The 14,913-nt window shown below is 41.2% G+C and overlaps 1 protein-coding gene across 1 annotated transcript in view; it reads right to left on the bottom strand.

Annotated features, from left to right (window-relative positions):
- Nucleotides 1-10,278, bottom strand: part of slc35f3b (solute carrier family 35 member F3b) — a 49,359-nt gene extending 39,081 nt beyond the window's left edge. Inside the window, exons 1-2 of the mRNA XM_026190033.1 lie at nt 10,054-10,278; nt 8,958-9,172 (exon numbers count right to left, since the gene is read on the bottom strand). Of these exons, the coding sequence (XP_026045818.1) occupies nt 8,958-9,172; nt 10,054-10,163 (325 nt within the window). The 5' untranslated portion in view covers nt 10,164-10,278. The remainder of the gene's footprint in view (nt 1-8,957; nt 9,173-10,053) is intronic.
- Between the last annotated feature and the right edge of the window lie 4,635 nt (nt 10,279-14,913).

Raw genomic sequence — 14,913 nt, 5'->3', positions numbered from 1 at the left:
CTGCACAGAGTGTGTAGATAGTGTGCTCTCAACAGTGTTCAGCAGATTCGCTGCCCTTTGTTTTGATTGCTGGCGGTAAACGGGCTCGTTTCACATTTTCTGCTTATTGGATAATTACCTTGTTTTTGGTGTAGATGACACACATTACTGCATGTTTTTCACTGATAAAGCCTTAATGCTTGCACACAGCTGATCTTTGAAGCAGACTTTAGTGTGATGCTGAGAAATGATGCATGCAGCTGCCAAGTGTTGCTGGGAATCCCCCCATGAGAAAGAAAAAAAGAGTCAGGGAGGGGGAAGGTAGGAAACTCTAAACTGAGATTAAGCAGGTGTGCAGGACAAGTAGGCATTTATAGATTTATGACAGTATTAACTGTGGTCCTGCTCCTGGAAGCTGGCTAAAAATATACCTCCACATGTAATATATTTATCTACAGTATTATCTTTAGGCCACTATACTCACAAAAGAAGGTTTTCAAAACTCTTGCAATATTTTAGTACATACACAAATATATTTATTATTTTGTGATTCCACTTCTAAAAGTCCATCCTTTCCTTTTACCTCTCTTATCCTAAGGAAAATAACTTTTTAATCATGTTTATTAGTTGGTTGATACTTTAGTTTTCCTCTTATTTTTAGGCAGATAGTCTGCATGGCTAGTACAAAAAAAGGTCAATTCCAGGTCTGCAATGAAATGCAATGACGATGTGCAAGCGGCTTGAACCTGCATTCCTTCTAATATGCAGCAAAGAGCACTTATCTGGTTGCGAAAGCACAGTTTTATGTATTTTTTGTTAGAAAGCACATTAGATCTCACTTTATTGCCTCAGTAAACACGTTTCTCATATGTTTCTATGCTAGATTAACATATTAGACCGCCAGTGGGTGATGTCAGGGTGACTACAACTATCTTTTATATAAAATCTAAATTTTGCAGTTTATAGAGTACATAGCTGTTTGATCCATTAAAACAAATTAATAAATAAAAATAATAATAATAACTTTATTTATATAGCACTTTCAAAATCTATATGACAAAGTGCTTTACAAGAGCAACAGAATAAAACAAAAGTGCATATGGTGCTAAGAGGTCAGGCGTGTAGCTGGGAGCAAGGCCACGTAGGGTCTCAAAGATAATCAATGTATTAAAATTGATTCGGAAACAAACTGGCAGACAGCGTAAAAACACCAAAATGGGAGGGGCAGTGATGTAAAACCATCTCTTTGTTCTAGTTAAAAGTCTGCCAGCTGCAGTCGTTCAACAGATTTTCTGCTAAGGCGCGAAGAAATAAAAGCACGTACGAGCACGTTCGTGTCTCTAAGTGTTTCGAAAAAGATTGGATTTTTAAAAAAATATTCCAAAGATGATAAAAAAAATACAACTGTGTTAGTTGTTTTGCAACCAGCTTGACAGTTTTCCTCAATTTTTTTGAGACATACTTCTCTTCCAAGTATGTAACTAACTTCTCCGGGTCATTGCTGGATTTTACGGCACTTTTAGGCCTGACTGTAATAAGAAAGTGAGCACTGGGGAGAATAATGTGGTGATCATGCAAAACCGGCAGAAAATTAAAGGAATCTTTGTTTAATGTGACCGAGAAATGGAAAGAGGTGAGAAAAGAGGCCACAGGATATTACCCAGTCCAGGACTTTTATAACTAGATATAACACTGCTCCCTAAAACCACAGGACTGACATATAGAAGGAACTTCTTCCTTTCTAAGTTTTCCACACTTTCACTCTTGACTCTTACATCTGTGCCAAGCATCAAGATTAAATTCCAGTCTTGTTTTTAATGAGGCACCAGTTTTTTTTAATGATGTCTAAAGGCAATGAGCAGAGTGAATGGAAACACAAGTCCAATGTATCAACATGTTGTGGTTTGGAGAAGTTACTGAACCGTTGTGTTTGTGTGTATCAGTGTTACGAGCTGCCATCTGTATTCATCTTGTATATCAAGCTGCCCAAAATAAGCCTCCTAATTACTCGCACAACCCCATTTACACTTTGCTCTTCCGGCTCCCAGGCACTGCTCTTCTGTGGCCAGCGCAGACAATGATGCACTGTGCAGGCCACAGCAGACCCTGGATTAATTACGCAGAGGTAGGAGTCATCATTTCCCAACTTCTAATTAACAGCAGATAAAAGGAGTGAGAAGAAGAAAGGGCTGACAGCAGAACGGATTTGGCATTCAACTGGCAGGATTTCCATTACAAGGAAGAGCGAGCACTGAGAACCGAGCACTACAGCTGTACTTCAGTTTGGGCTGTTGTCATCAGGATTAATTCTTTAAAACACAAGCACCAACAACGACAGCTATACAGCTACACCACACATGCATGCAATACATTTGAAACTCTCTCCTCTCTCTGAGTCCCTCTGCATGAAGCACCAAATCCTAACACTATACTATGTCAAAACCCACTGGACCTGCACACTCATTTACTCCTCTGCATCCACCACTTCTCTGCAGTAATCTGCACCACTTTGGATGACACTGAGAGCAGAGACAAGATTGGATTTTCTTTCTTTTTTTTCCCCATCTTCAAAGTGTTTCTTCAGTAGCTGAACTGCAGCGCCACCCGTTCAATAAGCACAAGCTGGACTTCAGGAGCAGGTGTGTGATGATCTATGCGTCCTCCTCAATTATGGATGCGATGTTACGCAAGAGGAGCTGCATCTACTGTACTGGAGATGGTAAAAAGCCAAAAATACACTTGTCCAGGGGAGCTTTTGCTTGCAGCACTTGGGCGCAATGTAAGACTAGAAACATTCGAGTCAACGTATGTTTTGTTGAAAGACAGTAGGGACATTGTTTTGCGCGGGGACAGCAATTTGAAACTTTTGGCTGTAGCCCAATTAGATCATGTTGGACCAAAATAAAAAATGTGTTCCTGATATATTCCAACAGAATCAGGCCAAAAAACTGTGTTAAAAATACACATACCTTGTTTTAAATAAGGACAAACTGTCAGAAATGTCTCTCGGACTGAATAGTGAGCCAGTTCTTTTTACTCTTCATTTCTCAGTCTCTTTGGCTGACTGAGAGCCGAGCGGGGTAATTTGCTGTTAACTGCTGGTACTCCTGCAGAAACAATGCCTCTGCTGCTTTGGTCATTTGTAAGACTGCACTGTTATAGATTCTTAAATACCCAGAATTGTAGCAAAGCCCACTGCGCATGCCAACAATCCCACTGTAGCAACATGCCAGATTTTGACATTTGCACCACAACGATCTAATAGTTGCTTCAAACTCATAAATACTGTACATGCTCCACTGTTAGACCATTTACATTATAAAATAATAAATATGTCATGATTTTAAAGTCCTCTGGGTATCTAGGTTTTTTATAGTGTGTTCTATGTTATGCATATCACTAAAACATGTAGCAGTGTTTTAATAATGAATGCACTAAAGAAGAAGAATAGTTCACAGAAGAAGCTGTGCAGGGTACCCAGTGTTTACCTAAGCACTGCTCTGCTGCCCTCTCATTTCCTGTTACCCCTTTATGCTTCTTTGTGGATGACTCCGCATGTGAACAGGCAGAAATTTAATAGTGAATCTGTAAACAGATGTTCTCCTTCGACTGAGCATGATCACGACCCGTGCCTGCTCTGTGCGCCGAGTCCCTTGACCTGAACAGGGGCTACAGGATTGGAGAAAGCTGAGGTTTCACAGTGATAGTTCCACTTGGCACAGAGAATAAAATAAGAAAAATCTGTTTTCATTTATTCATTTTTTCCAGCTAATTATTGACTTTCCCAGAGTACCTTTCAAAATTCTAAGACAAAACCTTAAACCCGTTTTACTCATCTGTGGACAAGACTTCTACATAAAAATGAAGACTGACTAAATCTGATCAAAACCTGCATTGCTCTGCATCTAGGAATGATGCCAAGTGGCTTATTCTTTTAAACTGGAAGTCTATCTCTCCAAGCAACTTATCACACTGGATTAATGAGATGGTATATATAAATATATATCATAATGATCCAAAACAAACCAGCAAGTCCACCTGTGAATGGTTCAAAACATTGAAGGCTTGGGAGGCGGACCTTAAATGTGATTGAGTTGCTTTGATATGACCTTAAACAAGTCGTCCATCCTCAAAAACCCTTCAATGTGACTGAATTCAAACAATTCAGCAAAAAAGACTGGGCCAAGGTTAGGACAACCAGTTATTAGGTTTAGGGGACAGTTACTTTTTCACATCTCTATCTCTACTTTTAAGATTAGGCTTAAACTTTCCTTTTTGCTAAAGCACATAGTTAGGGCTGGACCAGGTGACCCTGAATCCTCCCTTAGTTATGCTGCAATAGACGTAGGCTGCCGGGGGATTCCCATGATGCATTGAGTTTTTCCTTTCCAGTCACCTTTCTCACTCACTATGTGTTAATAGACCTCTCTGCATTGAATCGTACCTGTTACTAGGGATGGGTATCGTTTAGGTTTTATCCGATACCGGTGCCAAATCGGTACTTTTGAAACGGTGCCGGTGCTTAAACGGTGCTCGAACCGGTGCTTAAAGAATGGAGAACACAAACTTGATTGAAAGCTGCATTTACTGCATTTACGCCTTCCATCATTTGTTGAACACTAATGTGGAAAGGAAATCTTTAGCTGTCGTTTAGGAGTTTTAAGCTAGTGTGCAAGCTGCATTCATCCATAGGCAGCTGGGCAGGTGAGACAGTGCATCTGCATAACTATTTCCATCTTTCCCCTCAGCTTCCAGAGAGTTGAAAGGAGTCATTCTCACAGTAAAGCCACACCTCGCCCACCCCTTCCAGCTGTCCTGTTACAGCGAGCAGCGAATCTGTATATGCGCATAGACTGTGCTTTCTCCAACCTGCTCCAGCGTTTGTGTCTCACCATGCCCAAACCCTGAGCTCAAAATAGAATCTAACCTCATTTCATGCCTCGTGAAGCTCTAAATTTGCACCAGAGGGGACACTACATTTGTGATAGATAGTGCAAGTATATTAGAAGAAAGAGCAAAGTCTGTTTGTCTGACAAATTGTTCCCTTCTCTGTGGAACCTGAGAAACCAAAGGAGGCAATTACGCAGAAAAAGAAACGGTCTAATCTTAGAGAACAGCACTTCTCTCTGTGGGGAGGAAGTATGACGAGCAGACCAAACTTACGAATGGAAACCCCGCCTTAGCAAAACTCTGAAAGGAGCAGCAGCAGCAAGCAAACTCTCTTTTTATGATGGCGCATTAAAATATCCTCAACATGTTCAAAAACTACCACCTCACATTTTAGCACATTTTATATATCCAGCAAAGGTGAAAGAAGTTTAAGTAACTGCAAAAAAAAAAATTAGTTTAAAATGGTTTACATTTTATTAAGCAGTAAAATATGTCTATTTTTTGTTAGCGTGTGTTTCACAGGCTCCTGAGGTAAAGAAGAAAGCGATGATACTCTCTTAATAAAGTTTTCTTGTACCTTTGAGCGTTATTCTGCTTCAGGGAGTCGCTCTTCACTCAAAATTTTAATCAGTCTTAGAAGAGGACATTCAGTTACGCTTAATTAATCATGATGAGGGCAGGTTTTATAAATGCACATTTTGTTCAAAGTCAGCAGAAGCAATGCCCCTTGGTGGTGCACATAAATGAGTGCGGTAAGTCAAAAGATATGTCTGCAGCGCTGAGACTACATTTGCTCTTCCACTTTGTTCCAAAGGAAGTTGGTTAAAGTGTCTTTTTCCTTTCTGTGCTGTCCAGTAACGGCTTCTTTAATCTGAGTTACAAAGTACACAATTATATGGACTTCCTACTAAAAACCATAGGCATAGAAAAATTGGGATTTTTATGATGATGTATTGACTGTAGATATCGCGGCTTAATATATTCTCCCCAGTAACCAGTGACCTTTCCTTTGATCCAGACATCAATTTCTCCATCTGTGGCCGGAGTAAGTGTGTTTTCATCCCAAGCAGGGAAAATGGAACGATTTGTTGATCTTCACTAAGGGGAATTGATTAGTGGTATTTACATGTTTGACAAAAGGTTAAAGTGAAAGATGCCACATTAGTTAAAAAGAGATTCAAGATACATGGTACGCAGCCAGACGAGCATGAAGTGTAAACATCAACACGTGCTAAACACAGCCTGTAGCTCCATCACACCCTAATAAGGAATAAACTGGAAAACTAAATTACGTGCATCTAACACATCAAAAGGAAAACACTAGATTAATGTGTCTAGTGTGAGTTTGCATGTACACCACTAACAGGAAAGTAACTTAGAGCCAGGCCTGAAAAACAAGCAAGGTTTTCATGCTGTGCTCTGTTGCACATGCAGTAATTCTCAGAGGGCTATTACAGCCTCCTGCATGTGTGTGATCCCTGCAGACTCATATTCAGGATATTACTATGATCCATTAAGTCACACACACAGCTTTCATTCCCAGCCTGAGTCATGCCTTACTACTAGCTCCCACTTTCTCTCTTCCCCTCTCTCTCTGTGCTCACTCCTGTGTTAAAGAGCACATGTGCCAGTTTGGTAAGGCTGGTGGTAAATGAAACAAACAGGCAATTCTTTGCACTCTGCTGAGATGTACTCAGTCCCCCCACCTGTCTTGAAATTGGCTGCTTTCAGCATCAGTCCTCCACTCTTTAGCCATTAGCTACAGATTTTTGAGCTGCTCTCCAATCAACATGTAGCCTGCAGCTGTGTGCAAAGGATGGCTAGTGGGACCTCTGTCCCCACGAAAAACACCTGCGACACGGTGGTCTCAGAGGATCTGAAGGCTGTATTGATTTGGCCTGTAATAATTTTACTTTTGGACTGCGTTGTCAGAAACAGAAGAAAGCTAAAAGAATCCAATTTTTGGTACCAATCAATTGATATAAAAACAGTTCCAGTTTAACAAGCAATTTTTAGTGATGTCGTTCCAGAACAGCTACTATAATTATAATTACATTACATTAAAATGATGCAGCTACAGTTGTATAGAGCAGAATGAAATGCTGAAATTGTTTAAATCATTGTTCTTAATGATGTATTTAAGTCACCTGCACACAAAAAATATTGCTTGCAAAATGGGTTTTATATAAATATGTGATTTGAAACAGACTGCTAGAAACAAAGTCTCTAAAGACAGTTCTTTAAATTGGTTCATCGCTTGAGATAGGTGCTTTTTTGTATTCACTCATAGGTCAGTGTGGCAAACAAACAAACAAAAAAAATGTTTGGATGTGTGGACTAGACTGAAACTGAGCAAATAATAGCCAATGTCCACAGAAAAACAAGCAAACAAGCAAAACCAAAACCTAGAATAACTTTCAGAAATCCTGAAGAATATTGCTTAAGACCACTTTAAAAAATGACAAGATAAATTCAAAATGATTGAAATGAAGAAGAAATAAAGGGAGGCTTGAGACTTTTGCTTACTGCTATATGCATATAAGGCTCTAAAGACCAATATTTCTCTATATTTGCTTTGTCTTTGTTTATCGTCTTGTTTACTCTTGGTATGGCCGGGTTAGCACTCACAGTGTTGAGCACTGTCGCCTCACAGCAAGAAAGTCCTGGGTTTGAACCCATGCTGCTGCCGTTCTGCCTTGCATGTTCAACATGGTTTTCACCTGCTTTCTTCCACAGGCAAACACATGCATGGGGTTAGTTTAATTGGTGATTCTAAATTAGCTATAGGTGTGAATTTGAGTGTGAATGGTTCTCTGTCTCTGCATGTTAGCCCTGTGATAAGGTGGCGGCCTGTTCAAGCATGTACCCTGCCCTCTCGCCCTATCATAGCTGGGATAGGCTTCGGTGCCCCCCTACCCCACGCTCACCCCAGCCATGAACTGAATAAGCAGAAAAAAATGGAAGGATGGATGGTAAGATTTTATGAAGAAAATGTGGGCTTTAAAAAAAAAATTGCTTAGAGTCAGTTATTGATATCTGTGTTTTTATTCCATTATTTACCTGAAACTTTTTATTTGAATAATTGAAGCATCTCACATGCCCCCTTTGATCAACATGCATATTTTTTTCATACTACGTATATAGATATTATTTTTGTAAGGATATATCTGAATGTGAAGAGAAGCCGTCTTTTGAATTTTATAGTGCTCTGAGTTCAGGGTGGCCATAGGTCTGTGAATTTTAAAGGAGCCTTGCAGCTGATTTACATTGCAGTCTCTTGTGAAATTTACAAAAAAGTGCCTTCCAGCTATTTGGTGTCAGTCAGCATAATGTTATCTACTAAATAGTCACCCCAGTGAAACATTCATTAAGATAAATGGAGAGAAACTGGTTTGTCATGACACTACCATGCCAAGGAAGTCCAGGAGGCCACAGAGCAGGTGAAGCAAGACTGCAATCCAGCACATCATCAAGCCATCATCAGTAACAGGCTACAGAGCAGTTACAAGCAATTGATGTTCTGTGTAAAAGAAAATATGCAAATCTAGTGAAGCTATGCAGAGAAGGAAATGAAAGATGAAAATAAAAGCCACGTTAGCAACTTTTCTTTCTTCAAAGAATGAATTGCTCTGAGCAAAATTCTCCCTGTTTGACTTCAAGCTCAGCCAGCTCCACTGAAGCAAACATCAGCTCCGCCTTCTGCAGCAACCAGAAACACAGACTTTAACAGTTAATTCTCTAAATGGAACAAAACTGCATTCATATTAGTGTAAATAATAACGAAGATGCCGACTGATGAGCTTTCTCTGTGAAGGCCTCATAGTGTACAGTGCTTGGGCATGCTATAGTACCAAGTTCCGAGTCACCACCACCACAGAGGGTTGGACTCAAGGGAACACACCAGGCTGATCTTAAATCTGTCAAGACTCAACATTAGCACAGTCTGAAAGCCAAGCCAGTGTCCAAGATAAGAAGGACTTTATAATCTGGTAGTACTTATATTTGGGCTACCTGACCTCTCTGGCCACTACATAAACCCCTCCATTCATGACAGCTAGAGAAATGTAACAGCTCCAGGTGTAACTCACTCTTGTAGCTTGCACTCCAAGGCTGATATCCATAATATCCGGTGATGCGCAATATTCGCTCCTCTATCGACGCGCTGTTGATGTCCTCAACTGAGCGGGAGGATTTGAGGTCTTCTTTGATAGCCTCGTCAACCACCAGGTACTTGAGCTGCCTGAGCTGAGGGCTGATGTCCGAAAGCCTTCTCGGGCTCACGTCGGGTGACTTGCGCATCCCGCTGGAAAGAGAGCACAAGGGGTGTTGAGACAAAGTGGGGCCAGTTGGCAAAGGGAAGTGGGTCCGTAAAGCGTGTATATGAGTCGATGATGTAAGACTTCTCCTTGGGTAAAACAGGAAAGTCGGTGTTGCATATTCCACGGAGACCGGGGTTAAGGGCCGCTGCAACGCCTCCTTCGTACAGTACAGAAATCATCATCCTTCAGTGGCCCTGCGCGCGGCAACACTGTGAAGACACTAAGCAAGAGTGACTGCTCCTGCACTTGTTGTATACTATGCACTGTGCAGCGCCTATTATAGACTTATATGAGTGTGAAACTAATGAATCGATCTCGAGTGATTTGTAGAGATGGAGAAGCGACATTTGTGACAGCTTCATGTAGGCACTGGACCACAAAACTGCGCCTACCCTACAACAAATGTGCTTTTATCACGCAAAGGAGATGCATACTTGGTGCTGTCTGTAAACCACAAAGAAGAACGGTCGAAATCTGCACTACTATGGCTCTGCTGTATGGAGTACCTGGCAAAAAGTAACGACGACCTGACAGCTTCTACTGGCATAATGTGACAGCAAAACATGATTTACTGACCCACTCAGAGAAAATTGGTGTGGAAAATGTGCCCCTGTGCAGACATCTCTAGCACAGACCGTATAACCATTGCAGAATTGTAATATGGCTCCAAACAATTATTACGAGGCAGCAAAAGCAGTTAAGTATAAAGCATCAATCGGGATGTTTTTGTTTTTGTATTTTTTACATCTCAGCTCAATAAAGTCAATTTATTTGATCGTTGTAGCTATGAAATCAAGTGCGCAACAGGTCGTCCTGCCTCCTATCGATTGGCTTCACTGCATTAGTAAAAGTTTAAATGTCTTACAGCGGCATTAAAGTGGTAGGAGGTCCAAGGTAGCACATACAGTCCCGATGGGGCCGTCCGACCCGGTCCCACACAGTGCCCTCTCCATCGCCGTACATCCTCAGGGCCATGCAGCAGGGCAGCTACTGTGAATCCAAATCCTCACCAAGGCTTACGGAAACAAGTAGCATCGTCCTGCTTCTTCCCACCACCACAAACACATGCCTGCCTGGCTTCTACAGCACACACTGTCTCAACATTAAAAGGTAGTGCTGCGCTCTGGATGATGCCGAGTCCTGGAGGCACAGCAACAGCGTCATCTGCCGGATTCACGGGAAGCATCATCATGTGGAACATGCAGAGTGGACATTTGTGTGGCAGCTGTACGTTGCAGCACGATTTGCAGCTTATAGGTTGTAGCAACTGCAATGCTTTAGAACTAGTCTCTCCTTTTTTAACAGTTCCCCTAAATAGTTCAAACAGGACCAGTCAGTCTCCCCAAGCTCAAGGTGGAAAAAAAGACAAATAAACCTGCTTTAAATGTGAAGTGTTTCTTGTATTTACTAATTGTGTCAGCTATTTCTGTCTCAGAGCCTTATCAACTCCTCTGAAGCTTTTTTTAAATGACAGTGAAGCAGAATAATAGTAAATCAACCCAACTGTCTTGACAAAAACAAAAGTGTTTTTCCTACAGAAATGCACAAAAATCTGACATATCTCAGTCATTGTCCCGCAGTACTGCTTTTGTTTCCTGCATTGTTTTTCCAGTACAGGATAGATTGAATTTTCCTTCTTGAATGTTTAGGCTGTCACAGAAATATAAGCTACACACGTCCAGGCTGTTCAAGATGTTTCTTAGCACGCTGCCAACATCTTTACCAGGCTATCTTGTCCAGCAACTATTACTGCGGATTTGACAAGCCTCTGGGGTTCGCTTTGTTCTATTATTCATAAGTACTTTACCGAAGATCTCCAACAATGTTTTAAGGCGATAGCAAGGCCGGTGCTTCAAATTTCTGAGTGAACAGTGGTAGAAATTCAAGAAGAGGCTTATTTTCACGAACACAGAACCAAACAGTCTGATGTGGTTGATTACATCCAATCAGAAGTATAGTCAGTGAGATAATTGCTCACTGATGGTGATTGTATCAACTAGGAAATTCAAATCAACTTACTAGAATAGTCCTGACTATCAAGGTATAAAATGAATGTGGATTTATTAAATGAGAAACATCCTCACTGTTCAGCCTAAACATGATTCTCATTCTCTAAACATCTGACGAAGTTTAAATGAAGTCTTTCATTTTCTTCTTCTTCCTAAATAAACTGAAACCGTACATGCAGGTCAAGCAGAGACTGAAACTCTACCTTGCTTAAATTGGGTAGTGTTGTCCATACCTCTTAGGTCTGTTCTCCACCCGCTGCATTGCATCTGCATGCTGTGAGCTCCTCACTGCAGTGTGCCGACTGTGTTTTGAAGATGGGTTTTGCATGGATCAATGCAGCCACACCTCACACAGAGTTGTGGTAGGTGGTTGGCAAGGGCACCTGCCTTTACTTGAGGCAAAAAAAAAGTAGAGTCGAGTCATCGATAAGGAGGTCAACACCTCTCATTGACAGCCTTAGGGAGGAGAGGCTCAAGTTCATCTTGTATAATGCACCTCTCAACTTCACAGCTCAGCCCAGGCCAAATCGATTCTCACAGTTTGACTTTCGTCTTTGCCAAAACGTAATCATGTGGGCAAAATCTCTGTGACGCGCGGGTCGTACATATCAAAGCAGTCATTCTGTGCTATCCAGTACACCATCTTCCACTCCAGCAGACCTCTGATAGTGATCTAATTGATGCCCCGATCTACAGGACACTGCACTCCTTTCTAAATATGGCTCTGTCTTGAAATGAGAGCCAAAGCTCAAGGCCAAGAAACATAAAATTAGCCCAGTTTTTTTTTTTTGCTAAAAAAAACTTAAACAATCTATTTATTTCCCTAAAAGCAGGTCCAATCAACCTTTACATAGCTGACATTTTGTCCTGCCATTTCAAGAAAAGCAGAGGTGTTACTTACAATTTCTCCCTTCCATTAAATGTCAAAGCCTGCCTTCATAGTGGCAGGGCCCTGCATGGAGCTGCCCCACTTTAATAGAGCACATTCATTAATAATATGTGACGTCTGTGGTGGGCTTTGTTGCTACGTGACACGTCGAATAGTAAGTCATGAAAAAAGTATCTACAGTTTTCTCACAGAGAAAGGTGTAATATTATTAAAGGTGTACTATTATTTCATAGTTCCTGCTCCCTTAAATCATCTTATGTTACATTTCTAACCTTGAGAGAGAGTATATTACTTTTGTAGATTAGATTTACTCTTAAAAAGAACCTGTGAGGAACCCTGGAGTCATTTTTGACCAGGACATGTCCTTCAATGCACATATTAAACAAATATGTAAGACTGCTTTCTTCCATTTGCGCAACATCTCTAAAGTTAGAAATATCCTGTCTCTTAGTGATGCTGAAAAACTAGTTCATGCATTTATTACTTCCAGGCTGGACTACTGTAATTCATTATTATCAGGATGTCCAAAAAACTCACTGAAAAGCCTTCAGCTAACCCAAAATGCTGCAGCAAGAGTCCTGACAGGGACTAGAAAGAGAGAGCATATTTCTCCTGTTTTGGCTTCCCTTCATTGGCTTCCTGTTAAATCCAGAATTGAATTCAAAATCCTGCTCCTCACATACAAGGTCTTAAATAATCAGGCCCCATCTTATCTTAATGACCTTGTAGTACCATATCACCCTATTAGAGCACGTCGCTCTCACACTGCAGGCCTACTTGTTGTTCCTAGAGTATTTAAAAGTAGAATGGGAGGGAGAGCCTTCAGTTTTCAGGCCCCTCTTCTGTGGAACCAGCTTCCAGTTTGGATTCAGGAGAAAGACACTATCTCTACTTTCAAGATTAGGCTTAAAACTTTCCTTTTTGCTAAAGCATATAGTTAGGGCTGGACCAGGTGACGCTGAATCCTCCCTTAGTTATGCTGCAATAGACGTAGGCTGCCGGGAGATTCCCATGATGCATTGAGTTTTTCCTTTCCAGTCACCTTTCTCACTCACTATGTGTTAATAGACCTCTCTGCATTGAATCATATCTGTTATTAACCTCTGTCTCTCTTCCACAGCATGTCTTTATCCTGTTTTCCTTCTCTCACCCCAACCGGTCGCAGCAGATGGCCGCCCCTCCCTGAGCCTGGTTCTGCCGGATGTTTCTTCCTGTTAAAAGGGAGTTTTTCCTTCCCACTGTCGCCAAAGTGCTTGCTCATAGGGGGTCATATTATTGTTGGGCTTTTCTCTGTATCTACTATACAATATAAAGCACCTTGAGGTGACTTTTGTTGTGATTTGGCGATATATAAATAAAACTGAATTGAATTGAATTAAAAAAAAGCTTCTTTGGCTTAATAGGGATATGCGTGTGTAAATTAAGCAACACATTTCCCCCGTCCATCCATCCATCCATCCATCCATCCATTTTCTTCCACTTATCCAGTTCAGGGTTACTGGAGCCTATCCCTGCTGTCACTGGACAAAACGCAGGGGACACCCTGGGCAGTTTGCCAGTCTATCACTGGATTAACACAGAGAGACATGTAGCGCCACTTAAAACTGATCAGTTAACCTAACCCCATGCATGTTTTCGGACAGTGGGAGGAACCAGCATGATCACTTGGAGAACATGTAAACTCCACAAAGAAAGGTCCCCAGCTTTCTGGTGGATTCAAACCCAGGAACGTCTTGCTGTGAGGTGACCCATATTGCCCCAGTATGTTTTTGTTTTTCTCCTTTTTAAAGTGACAAGTCTTTTTGGTAACTTTGTTTTGTAGTTTGTGGTCCTAATAAAGGACTCAGAAATCCTCTTAGAATGTACGCAGTGGTTTTCATGAATGCAACAGGAGAACAGATTTAATTGTGAGAAGCACAGGTGTTACTGGTGCATTAATCATGAATCCTCACTGTTCGAGTGTCCTAGAAAGAAAGAGAGCAAGTGAGCCAGCCAAAAATGGAAATCAGCTAAGAATTTCTCGATTTACACCTTCTCTTTTCCACTGAGGTCTATTTTCTTAAGGCGCATTTCTCAGTGGACCTTGTGAATGACTGCAAAATAAAGGACACTGAATCCAAAATTACTGTTCTCCCTGAATACAGGGTGCTCCTGGAAAAGTAGCAGCACTGATACAGTGATAGAAAAGTAGTCATAGATTTTCCCATCCTTCAGCAGAAGCTCAATTTGAGCTATTTTCTGTTCTGCACGTTATGAGCTTTGATCTACTTTCTCACTCTTTTGTGTTATTCCTCTTTCGGTGGCCAGCTTCATACCATTAAAAAAAAAGAATGATGCAAAGCCTGTCTCTGCTCAATATCAATATTTAATGCAACATTCAGCCTGGAAACAGTGCGACAGGCCACTGCTGATTGGCCGATGATGAGAGTGAAGACAAACCCTGAACCAGTAAAAAGGTCACACTTATTACTGTGCATTTAAGAGGATTTATGGACATTTTACATTTCTTATCACGCTGTAGTTTGACCGAGGAGCATTTTGGTTTGTTCTAATGAAAACAGACATATCTATTTCTCCATCGCTAAAGAAGGCATCATCTGTTACACAGTTATTTCAACCAGCAGGGCTCATAACTTTTATGAAGGCAGCACAGTAGAGACTCAAGGAAACAAACTAAGAGCTGCTGAGAGGCTGAAATGAAAAACATTTATCTCCATTTAAAACTACATACGTTTCAAATGAGGCTGTCCTTGAAGAGCTGTGTCTCAGAACGGTTCCCCCAGCACTCCTCTGTTTAAGTTCCAGTTCCAATAAATTAGTCGCCTCC

The sequence above is a fragment of the Astatotilapia calliptera genome, chromosome 13, assembly GCF_900246225.1.
Source record: "Astatotilapia calliptera chromosome 13, fAstCal1.2, whole genome shotgun sequence".
NCBI classification, from domain to species: domain Eukaryota; kingdom Metazoa; phylum Chordata; class Actinopteri; order Cichliformes; family Cichlidae; genus Astatotilapia; species Astatotilapia calliptera.
This window is presented reverse-complemented; position numbering and strand designations above follow the sequence as displayed.